The sequence below is a fragment of the Denticeps clupeoides genome, chromosome 18 (assembly GCF_900700375.1).
Source record: "Denticeps clupeoides chromosome 18, fDenClu1.1, whole genome shotgun sequence".
Classification (NCBI taxonomy): domain Eukaryota; kingdom Metazoa; phylum Chordata; class Actinopteri; order Clupeiformes; family Denticipitidae; genus Denticeps; species Denticeps clupeoides.
In genome coordinates this window covers 17,408,626-17,420,875 of record NC_041724.1, presented here as the reverse complement: position 1 = coordinate 17,420,875, position 12,250 = coordinate 17,408,626, and the positions used below count along the sequence as shown (strand labels likewise).

At 40.8% G+C, this 12,250-nt stretch overlaps 1 protein-coding gene across 5 annotated transcripts in view; it reads right to left on the bottom strand.

Annotated features, from left to right (window-relative positions):
- rnf130 (ring finger protein 130) overlaps positions 1 to 11,934 on the bottom strand; it is a 40,127-nt gene extending 28,193 nt beyond the window's left edge. For all 5 annotated transcript variants that reach the window (XR_003743040.1, XM_028960622.1, XM_028960624.1 and 2 more), the window contains exons 1-3: positions 11,818 to 11,934; positions 10,860 to 11,356; positions 2,601 to 2,795 (exon numbers count right to left, since the gene is read on the bottom strand). Coding sequence is in view for 4 of the 5 variants with exons in the window: in XM_028960622.1 (XP_028816455.1) it covers positions 2,601 to 2,795; positions 10,860 to 11,133 (469 nt within the window). In the remaining variant the exon portion in view is untranslated. The remainder of the gene's footprint in view (positions 1 to 2,600; positions 2,796 to 10,859; positions 11,357 to 11,817) is intronic.
- Between the last annotated feature and the right edge of the window lie 316 nt (positions 11,935 to 12,250).

The following is a 12,250-nucleotide window of genomic DNA, read 5'->3' as shown; positions in this document are numbered from 1 at the left end:
CATCACGTCAGTCAACTGTCCACACTGAGTAACTCAGTCAAGATGACAAGCGTAAAGGGAAAGGTTCATTTCTGAAATGTTTGAATGGACAATTTGAGCATGGAGGGATAATCCATAACCACTGAATGGTTTAGCCTGCTCATGGTGACTGCACAATTACAGAGACCAACCTGCTGGTTAAACATGTCTGCCACTAGCGGTCCAATATTCCAGCCAACAAGAATCCAGTCTGCACTACTCCTGAGTCACTGTGGTGACATCAATTTGAGAGAACGGAAGAAGGAAGAATGTTAGCTATAATCAGATGCAAAGCACAGCGCATCACGGACATCAGTAGTTGCCTTGCTCAGCTGGTGAAATATGGAACTGTCGACATGTATCCAAACCATTATTCTCTGTTCAGTCAGGAGAATGACACAACACATTAATTTACTGCACACTAGGCATTTAAACACCAACTGCTACCCAAAAAAGAAAATTGGCAGTCATGGGAAAGAGTGGTGAAATCTTTGTGTACAGAATTCTTCACTTCCCCTTTGACAGAAATGCACTCTCTACATCACACACTGCAAACAGAAAATGTGTGGACTTGGCACCAACACTGACATTGTTAAAGGACGACAACAGAGATGTTCCTAATAGGCTGTGGCATTTTTTATTGTGTTTTCATTGATATTCTGATTTGGAAGCATAAATGTTTTTCTTTTATTATCTCATTGTAGAAAAAGCTAGGTGTATTGCAGGGGTGGGGAACCCAAGACAAGGGCTGTGCAACATTAAGTAGCCATATTTTGCAATGATAGAAAAAGTATGATAACATTCGAACATCTCTCCCATAAAGGTCTTAACTTCAGTAAAGTTAGAAGTGGGTCCTGTATTTGACAGACATTCCGAGTCCTTTGGAATTTCTCTTACTTATTAAACAAAAACCTAGAACCTTTCCACTTTCACAATGTCATGTATTCCTGTAAACTTACACACGTTGATTTTTGAATTGCTGCAGCCGATAAATTGTCGATTATACACCTGCTCTTCCACTCTATGTGCTTTTGATGTATGCAACGGTTCAAAATAATAGCCTAACCCCAAATGTAAACCAAACCCTATTCAGGTGCTATTATAAGTGTGAAAGTGCATGATGCACATGGATTTACATGTTGTTTGACCCCAACCTGAAAGGAACTTTATTAATGTATATTAAATAATTCCCTGTCTTTCCATTTGGCACTTTTATTTTGAAACGTTGCATACCATCAAAAGCACAGTGAGTGTCTTAAATCAGAAGAGTGGCTGTATTAAAAAACAAGTGGAAATTTCTAGGTTTTTGTTTAATGAGTAAGAGAAAATACAGCGAACATCTGTGAATGTCTGTCGAACACAGGACAACTGTTAACTTTACTCAAGTAAGATGCTGCACTTTATTTAACAAGCTGCTCCTCCATGTGCTCGTCCATTTTCCAAAGATAATGAATCATGCTGCAAGTAGGTTTGGTTTTGCGCATGGGATGCAGATAGTTCTGTGGTAATCAAAATCTATCCTGTTAGGCAAATTTATATCGCATGCAATTTATTGCCATTAATGGATCACAGGGGTGAAAATCAAGTACATCAATCTATTAGTTTTATTTGAGTATACATACAGACAGCTGTGAATACAGAATATTTTACTGATTGCAATAGTGAAAGACAAGAACAGCAATGCTCACAAATTTATCTGCAGAGACCCCTTCAAAAACCAGAAATGGCTTGCACTCCTGGAAGTTCTCCCCACACAAACAATTATAGATCAATACCCAACCAGGGGCTCACAAGAGAAGAAAACAACCATCTAAATTAGTCATGGGCTCCATGCATATTTATAAATCTCCTTCGATCCCATGGACATCTCATGACTCACTGCCCACTTCCTTTCCCTCAGCACCCCAGGGGCCGTCTGACTGCCTCTGTGCTCAGCCCCACACCAGGCTAAGCCAGTTCGCACTATGCCAGGTGTCAGTTATTCATTCTTCAAGAAGTGACAAATCCAAGAAGTGTCACAAAGTATGAACAATGATTAGCTGCCTCAAACTGATTTCTGCATCTAGACAAGTTGTTAAAAAGGTACTTACATAATGAACAATATCAGCAAGCTGTGTGAACACGAGAGCCACATCACTGGTAAACTACTGGGCAAAAATTTGGGTTACATGAGAAAGAGTTTACTGCCTTGATAGTGTAAAATTTGTGGTCCAAAGCTGCCATAGGAAGGTGCTTTCACTAGCTTCCAATAGTCCAGTGGTAAATGATATCAAAATATCGATTAGTATCTGACAATGCATTTTTGACAACGTTATAAGGTACTGTATAAACCAAACACAATGAGGATAATTATCAGCATCATCATGTGTACACACATCACACTGACTAGGTATTATGGACACACCAGAAATACAACAAATGTTTCCATTTTATGTACTGAAACCCATAAATCTATATATTCTCGGACTTCCTATACTCTCTTCTGTGTTCTTACAGGTCATCTTTGATGTATGCACCAATGGTTCTTCAGGTCCTACATTAAAAGCAGGAGTGTGAGAGTGTGTGAATAGATATGGTCTCACCATCATGCGCCATGGTGACTGTTTCTTCTTTGGAGCTGTTATTGTAAATGAGGACTGCAGAGGCGTTGAAGGCTGCAGCCTTGAGGATCTTCTCTTTGAAGGTGCATTTGCCCCTCTGTACCAGTGCCACCCAGTGAGTGGTGCGTGGAGGAACCACAAAGCGTGTGTTGGGGCAGCAGCCCTGCAGGTCCACCACTGTCCAGAAAAAAGCACATTTTATCACCTTTTGAAAAACATTTTTCATTGCAGTTCACAATTATGTGCTTCTTTATGTTGGTCTATCACATAAAATCTCAATAAAAACATTGAACATTTGTGGTTTCTAAGGTTACAAAAGTTTGAAGTATGGAGTATGAAGATCATAGACTCCTAATAGGGAGGAGACTTATTAAGGAGTGAAAAAGCACAGCTGGCCATAAATGAAACCTAGAGCAGAAAAGAGGTGCTTGTCCTTGTCCTTGGTACAGTCAGAGGTGATAAGAAGAGCTGTGTTAACTCATAGTTACAAAAGGTAACAGTCTGGCTCTTCACCTGCAGGTCTGGCCCCCCACTAAGGCCAGATCCAGAGGGAACAGAGAAAGATACAGTGATTGATTGTCTTTAATGAGGAGAGTCAGGTCTGAAGCTGTGTTTCAGCTGGTTTTAGCAGGCTCTTCAATTCCAGCGTGCTGGGGCACATTAAACATACACACGCAATAGAAAAAGAACTACATTTACATTTACAGCATTTATCAGATGCCCTTATCCAGAGTGACTTACAAATCAGTAGTTACAAGGACAGACCCCCCCCTGGAGCAACTTAGGGTTAAGTGTCTTGCTCAGGGACACAATGGTAGTAAGTGGTAGCTACTACCTCCCTACTAATACTAAGAATTAATACTAAGTGACCAACTGGTGTGAGCTAGTAAAGTGTGCATTTATCAGCAAGTTTGCAGAAATGCATTTCCCAGATTAATGTATGTGTCTACATTCAGTTTTGCATGCGTGTTTGTGTGGGTGTATGCCTGCTGCATCATGGCTGGGTGCCTGCCCTCCATCCTCACCTTCGAGGAACACTTTGAGACTGATGCTAAAATATTCAGCAATCTGCAGAGTCAACACAGGGGAGCAGATGCTGCCCATCTCAACACACTGCTGTGTTGAGTGTGTGACAAGTGGACATATGGAACACATATGGAAATACATAACATGAACAGAAAGCCATGAATACATTTGTGATGTAGAACCCATTACGTTTAATTTGCTTCCATGGTTGGCAGCATCTTAAAGATTAACACACACAAAACAAAAGGGATGTCATGTAGAAAATCAACACTGTTGTTATGCTAAGGTGACTTTAATACATTTCAGGTCCCCTTCCCATACCACTACATGGTAAATGTTGTCTCCCATCAGCTGCTCCCATTAAGAGTTGCCACACAAGATTAACTGGTCAGGTTGTCTGGACAAAGATTTGGCTGAAGTTTTTCTTGACACAACCCTCCAAATTTACTTGGGCCGGCAACAAAAAACACACGGTCACCTGTGTCCCCAGCTGCCGGGTTTCACTGCTACATAGATAATAAAGTGCCAAAATAATAAGAGAGCAGGACTGTGTGACGATTACTTGGTTCAGAGGGTTATGCCCAGACAATGTTGTTGTATTTTACAGCCCTTGGTTTGAATCCTGTATTAAACATTGTGACAAAACATTCATGTTGCTTTATTCCATTTTATTTGGCAGTTAAACATTACTTAGTGCCAAATGTGCAAGTGAGGATCATTCAGGACACGAAATTCAACTGAACTTAGTTTGCAAAGTTATTTTACTCACTGATGCAGATTGCAGACTTGTAGGTAGCTATGTTAGCTACATACAAATTTAATAGTGTACTAGTGGTGTTAATACATAGTCAATGCCAATTCATTGGCAATTCATTTGCTCAGTTAATCACTGTTCCCCTATTAGTCTTGTGTTAGAATTTTGTGCATAAACCATGACGTTAAGCCAAATGTTTCTTATTGAGTCACTGCAAACTGCAAAAAAAATGAAGGAAGGGAAGGAATGTGCTGACTGACCTGCTCACTTCACCATTAAATCATGAGAGGAAAAAAAGGGTCAAAATGTATAACTTTTTTGCAGTCACTGTAGTTGGCAAGCATAATTAAAAATAAATCATTGTTTCAGTTCGTTCCAGTCCCTCACAGTGAAATAAACAGTCACGTTTAACCACTGAAGCTTTCAAATACTTCTCTATTTCAATTGGCTTAAAATTGTAACATTGGTTTAAAATTGTAAGAAAAAAAATACTATCAAATTGATATTTTCACCTGTGTCAAAGATGAATCATAAGAGATCAAGAATGAGCATCTTGTTATTATTATAATATTATAGCATGAGGACAAGATTCCCACCCCTTTAGAGTCTAATGAACACTTGACACAAAGACAGAGAGAGCCACTCTGCACCCAGCCATGAAATGCAACCCCAGTGGCAGCTGCATCCATCCAACTACAATGCTCTGACCGTGCCACAAAACAAATGCAATGGACCTAATTAGAGTGAGTCAGGGCAGGGCAGGGCAGGAGCTGTCAATACTGACCTGATGAGGCAGAACAAAGGGATGGTGGTGGTGGAGTGGAAATGTGGGCCATGTGTACATGATACCAACAGACCAAAATAAAGAGACTGATTTTAGGTTCAAACTGATGGCAGAGAGGAACAAGGTTCCTCTCTGCCATCAAAAATTCCTGACACCACACAGGGAACACAAAGCTTTAAAGAACATAACAAATAACACAATGTTACAACAAGTCTCAACAGCAGAACAGAATCAAGGACATGACCCCATAGCTGACCGCAGCTGATGCACAATGTGAACCACACCAGGCTGAGGGCACGACTACTGTCTGACATTGCAGAGATAAAAGACAGAGCCACCACAGGTGACATAGAGAACATTCACAGGCAAGCATTTCTCCATGCCACCTGGAGCATAGGTGAAGATCCAGCAGCACGTTATCACATTCAGGCATCTCTGAATCATTGGTATGCAAGCTTTGAGTGGAATGCTGCGATAGAAACTAAGCGAACCCACAGACTGCTGACGGATGTGCCACTAGTTGCTGGGAAGTAAAGTAACAAGAAAAATGCAAAAACATTTAATCTAAAGTCCATATTATTTCTTACCAAAGGTTTAATTTTTATCAGTTCGGCATTCTGGGTATAAACTGGCCTGCAGCAAAATAACTCTTCTGCTGATCAATTAGTCAAATAAATGGTTAAAATGGTCAAGTGGCCTAATCCAAATAACTCAGTCAAAACTTGTGCTTGTGCTTTAATTCATCATTGTAGTTAAAGAGAGCACAAGTTCATTTTCAATCACATAACCATAAACCTATTTTTCCCTGGCATTTTTTCTTCTCCTTAGTAACTTAGAACTATTGCATCTCCCGAAAAGCTTTGATAAAGAAGCAGTAAATCTGATAAACCAAGGAATATACAAGTTATATATATGGTGTGTGTGTGTGTGTGTGTGTGTGTGTGTGTGTGTGTGTGTGTGTGTGTATATATATATACCATATATATATGGTATACAAGGAAGGAATTGTTACAAGGAATACAAGGATTTATTTCCCTGCAAACTAAACTTGCATGCCTCTGCAATTTACATGCAATAAAGTGAAAAAAACTCATTCATTTCATATCTCAGTGAAATGTATTATATAATCTTCCGTGTGACTCAGACTTGTCAGGACAGGTAATGACACGGCCGCCCACACACACACACACACACACACACACACAGACATTCACAGCGAAGCAAAGGCCAGCCCCCTCCCCCCACCGCTCAACAAGGTCACGAAGGAGCACAAGTTTAGTAGTCATTGGCTCTCCAGTTGCTTAGGAGACGACTGTGCATGTCATTTGTCTTTAATGACGTCTTCATTGTGCCCCCAGAAGCCTTCAATCAATATTCCAACATCATCTGACCCTCTCCCATTTCCTCCTAGGATCCATTACAAACATATGACATCACCACAGACACGACGTCTGGTCTTCAGCTTCATCTTGAATTCATTTAACTATTCTGCAGGCCACAACTGGGGGCCACAGAGAGCCACAGACAGCACCAGTCCATGTGTCTTTCAGTTAAATGCTTCTAAGGAAAGCAGCATTTGCAAATAAGAATAGCGCTGTCAGCGAGGGTGACAATTACTTTCACTTTCAACAGTGCACATGAGTGTCCACATCATGGTAATGCCATGTAATGAGACCACAAGAACTGATTTCAAATCCTTTCCCACGTTAAAATGTAAATATTGCCAAGTCAAGATGTGCCATGCGGACAGACTCCTACCAACTTTAATTAAACTAAAAGTTCTTTAAAAAGTTCGTTTTTAGTAAAAAGTGTTTATTGTCATATGTACAGTAGAATAAGCAATGAAACTCATATTTTGCCATCTACACAATGCCAAACTTTTAAATATAATAGAAACAAAAGTAAATAAATGCAAATGAGTAAGAATGACAGTATGAGGTAGGTGACTGTCCACTGGTCCTACTCTTAACTAGGGCCCTGTGATCTCATTTACATTACATTTACGGAATTTATCAGATGCCCTTATCCAGAGCGACTTACAATAAGTAGTTACAGGGACAGTCCCCCTGGAGCAATGGTAGTAAGTGGGATCTGAACCTGGGTTCTTAGGTGAGTGTGTCTGGTTCTTAGGTGAGTGTGTTACCCACAAGGCTACTACCACCCACGATGTGGAAAACATGGAGTACAACATATAAAACGGAATCCGATATAAAATGTGGAATTGTGTATAATTGCCGTTTCTGACTGCTGCAGCCCACTACACATTTCTGGTTGAAACAGGACATTCGCACACACCAACCCAATGTAAACGCGCAGTCAGAAGATGCTTCGGCAGTCAGTGCCGAATCTGGACCACTTGCCAATCGGTTCAACGCATGTGCTCACATATGCTACTCTTGAAAAGGTCTCCATAATGTTTATTTATTTGGTATGTTTTTTATGTTGAGGTCAAACATGCAGTACTTTTATTTTACAAAAGTAAAATAATATAAAATGTAATATTGTGAAATAGTTCTTTGCATGAAATGCACATATTATTTACATGTAAAAGGTTTACAAACACAAACAGTAAATGCCCAAGCACTTTGTTGAACAGTTATTAAATGTGATTTGTCAAATTGCAGGTTACTTTTTTCCCCACCCACTCCATATTGGGGCCTTGAACACTTTAAAGGGGCAACAAGTTTTTTATTATTTTTTCCCCTAACAGATTTTTGTTGGAAACATTTTGAAATCATTTACTGTGGTCTAATTTTTTACATCACGAAAAACTGCCATTTTAACAGGGGTGTGTGCACTTGTATATACAACATGCACATAGAACACAGTCTTCTCAATGCCTGTAAGTACTGGGAATTGCATACATTGATTCACATGATTCACCACCAGGGCTTAAACTACATTTGTCAGACTGAAGAAGAATTCCTCCCTGATGTGTAGCAGACATGGACTTTTAAAAGTATTCCCTTTAGCATGGCATAAACTCTCAGTAACTCTCTGTGTGCTGTGTATTCTTTCTTAAAAGTCCTTTGTTTAAAAGAGTAGATTATGAAATGACTTTACTTAAACCACTTTTCCAGCAAGGTAGTCCCAGAGCCAGGAAAACAGCTTCAAGAGTGGCACCAACACCAAGAGTATCTAACAAAAAAAGGGATTACCATGACAAACAGCAAACACACAATTTATCTTGATTCCATATTTGATTCCATAATTAACGGTGAACGTCATAATTAACGCTGAACAGCATCTCTCCCACTTCAGGTCCAAACACACACACACACCCTGGCCACTGGCAGCTGTCTACACTGATAGACACTGGATGGCTGGATAAGGTGCCAGCCTCTCAGAGCAAGCTGTAGCTGGTATCGAATCTTTGATGAGCAGGGAGAAGCGGTAAGGACACGCCTCAGTGCAGATTGAGAGACAATTATTTGATATCTCTGCCACATGTCCCCCTAATGCCAAAGATCTGAGGCCAGGAGAGACAGAGAGTGAGAGAGACTAAGAAACGCTATGCAGAAAGGAAGTGAACACAACAGGAAGAGGGTGGATAATAATCAAGCATAACATTCATTTAAGTAGATAATAAAGCTAACTGGGTTTGTGGTAACATAACAGTTATGAAAAGTTCCATGCCGTGAAATGACAGCTAACTATGAATAAAACTAAAACAATGTGAAATGAGAGGTAATCTAAACTATAATGAGCATGCTGCAGCAATTACAAAAACCAGTAACTCCTCTAGCCAGTGTATTGCAACATTAGAAAAACTGCATGCTCACATCATAAGGTTTGCTTAGACAACCAATAATTCAAGGAAACAAACATCATGTCTGAAACATCATAACTTACAATTGTTCTGAACTGAAAAAAAAAATCCCACCAAAAAAAGGATGCTCAGTCTCTGGCTTGGTTATATTAGTGTTCACACCAGACCACAGTATTCTTTCATTTTTCCAGTTACATCAAGTAGGACATGCATCAGTTTTCAATCAGTCACTTTTAGATTGAAAAATAAACTTTACTTTAATAAACCAAAAACAACAGAGGAACCAGATAGAGCTTTGAAAGATGTGATTTGTTTAAATATGAGCCTTTGTGAACTTTCTTAATCTCTTCAATGCCTGAAGTACATTTTCAGCCTGCAGTCAACTAAGTAAGTAAACGATCTCAAAAACCAAACTGTTTTGCATTTCTCAGTTTTATGGTTGTCTGAGCCTTTGAGAGCTTCCTGTAATCGAATGCTGATAACAACCGGATTGCCAACATCTCTGAAATGTGGAAGCTCATCCTCCAGCTCAGACCACTGACACTCAAGACAAACTGCTCAAAACCAGTGATTCAGCAAAATTATAAATGTAATGCTTGTGGCAAATAGGAGAAGGTGGTGCTAGCAAAGATTCAAAATGCATGACCAGGGGAAGGGGAGGGGGAATTGGCAGTATGGAATAATCTGTAATTGTTTTAAACAATAAATTGCTTTATGTTGTGCTGTTCAATCTGCCAGAACAGAATTTCCTAATTAATCGGGCGAGTAGGATGCCAATGACCTCAAAAACATGGACAATATTGGCTGTATCTGATTTTTGAGGGGGTCAGGACCCCCCTTTACCCCCGTGCAAATTATGGACCATGGTGTGAAATCCAGGACAGTTCATGAAACACAGAAAAACCAAAGCAGGCCACTGTCAGAGCCAACAAAAGGACTCAAATATTAGCAACAACACAATCGACCTATAAAAAGGGTCCAGGAAGCATCCAAGGACCAAACAGGAGTTTAAGGATGCTGAATGTGGACATCAGTTTTGCTTTCTGTTTTCGATGGCACTAAACTGCTCTATAGCTCACACACAGAAAAAAAGATAAACAGGACAACAGTCTGCAGAGTATCGGTTCATATAATATTCTAAAATTAGGCTTGCCCTGGTATAATATTTCCAGAGGAACCAACCAAGGTGCAACATTTGACCTCCCCTTTAGGCTGATGTTATTAGCATGTTATTACACTAATTACACAAGGACCTTTCACTGGATTCAAGGATTCAATTCATTTTAAGATTAACATGCATTACCAGGTGATACACCAGACAACAAAACATAAAATCAAACGGAAAATGTCTGTGGTGATGATTTAACAGGTTACTTCTGAGATAAAAGATCATTAGCGCTGCTTCTACTGGTGCCTAAAATGACACTGGAAAACCATGAGGTTCTTTACAATGACAAGGACAGTGCAGTGCATCAATATGACATGGATCTGTGGCCTAAACAACAGAGCATCTCCATTTCAGGGTCATCAGGGTCAACAGGGGTGGCTTCTCTTGAAGACCATGAACACAGTTTGCATTTGGTCATAATGACTTGATTAATGTTATGCAAACTGGCTGTACACAGTGTGCACAACCCTGTTAAAATGCCAGGTTGTTGCCCATCTTGGAACCTATAACCCAAACATTTTGTGTACAAGTTACATAATCTATATGTGAACTATAACCTAAGGTCACAACATTTTGAAATTTTAACAGGGGTGTGCATTGTTTTTAATGAGCGGGCAAGCAGCATTGAATGAGAGTTACTTCCCACATGGTAAATCTGATCAAGCGAATATGTAAGCAGAATATAACTGACAGTGATGGTGTAAGGTTCTACAGGAAATGTTCTCTGAAGACAAACCCACCTCCATTCACTGGTGCAGGGGTCACCACAATGCCTTTGGCTTCCGTTTTTGGTGAGTTCTGCCCATACCTGCCGTCATCCTTGGTCAGCATCTGCTTTGGGTTGCCTTTGAGGTCCAGCACGGTGGCATTGACCGTGGCGCTGTAATACTCTTCTTTGCTCACCATGTTCTTGTCGGCGTCGGTGGACAGCATGCATCTTGGCAGTGCGAGGATGAGGATCATGGCGGAGAGACAACTGGTGCACGGCGATGCTGCGGTCCACCTCTTCAGCATCTTCGGCGGCGTCTTATCGGTTTTAAGTCCGTCTCAGCAACCCAAACTGTCAGACGATAGATACATTCACACCCACTCATGCACGCTGGCACGCGCTTGATCCCGGTCGCAGGGCGCTGGCGTGGCAGCAGCCTTCCTTCCGCCAGTCCTCCTTTCAGGGAAACATGTTGTCCTCGTCACACCATGCCGCGTTCCCGTAAAACCCTCTGTAGATGGGCGAAATCTGAGGAGTTGCAACATAAAAAAATATATATATGAGAGTTGTGATTAATGGGCGAGAGGCGTTCATCAAACATTAAGGCCCAATATCAGATAAAAAGCTATTTACCTAACGTATTAACGTAAATACATTTACGGTAAATATGAAATATGTAACGCGAACGGAAAATCTGAACAGCAGCAGCAGCAATAACAGCAGCAGCAGCAGGAGCATGAGCAGCCCCGGTTTGCGAATTCCTTCGGTTCTGTTGTGTCTTCAACATTCCCTACATTTCGCTACATTTTGCCACAGCTGTCAGTTCCGTTTCGTATGTTGTATGCTATTACCAAAATAATACTACAACAGCATATCGAACACTAGAGCGAATTCCCGGTCAAAATGGCGAAAGGTTTTACGAACACACCTATTTACACAGATAAAAATGTCAATTTGGTTTATTTATTCGGTTGTTGTTTTTTTTTTACCTCGGTTTCTAGCGCACAGCGGCCCTCTCGGCAGAAAACAAGACGAAACCGCGAATCCGTCAGTTTCCTCCCGCAACACGACGCCATGCGCAAGCGCGAGCGGACGAGAGTACTGTGGCAAGCCATAAGGGTCAAACCCCCAGTTCTCACGACGCGATTTTAAATACAATGTTGAAAGTCAAGGCCGTAAAAAACGCCGTTCAAACATCCACGACACCGGTTTTTACGCCGCTTTGTGGTAAAACCTGGTTAAAACGGTGTAAAAACGCTGTAAAAAACGGCCTTCTGAACACGCCCTAAACGGTGTATTTTATGCCATCGCGCGTTACACAGGAGGCGTAAAATATGTCGTTTTCTTGTATTATAATGATCTCCGCCCTGTGCGCTTCCCAACCAATAAAGGTGAACTGTCAGGACTCAATCAGTGACTCAG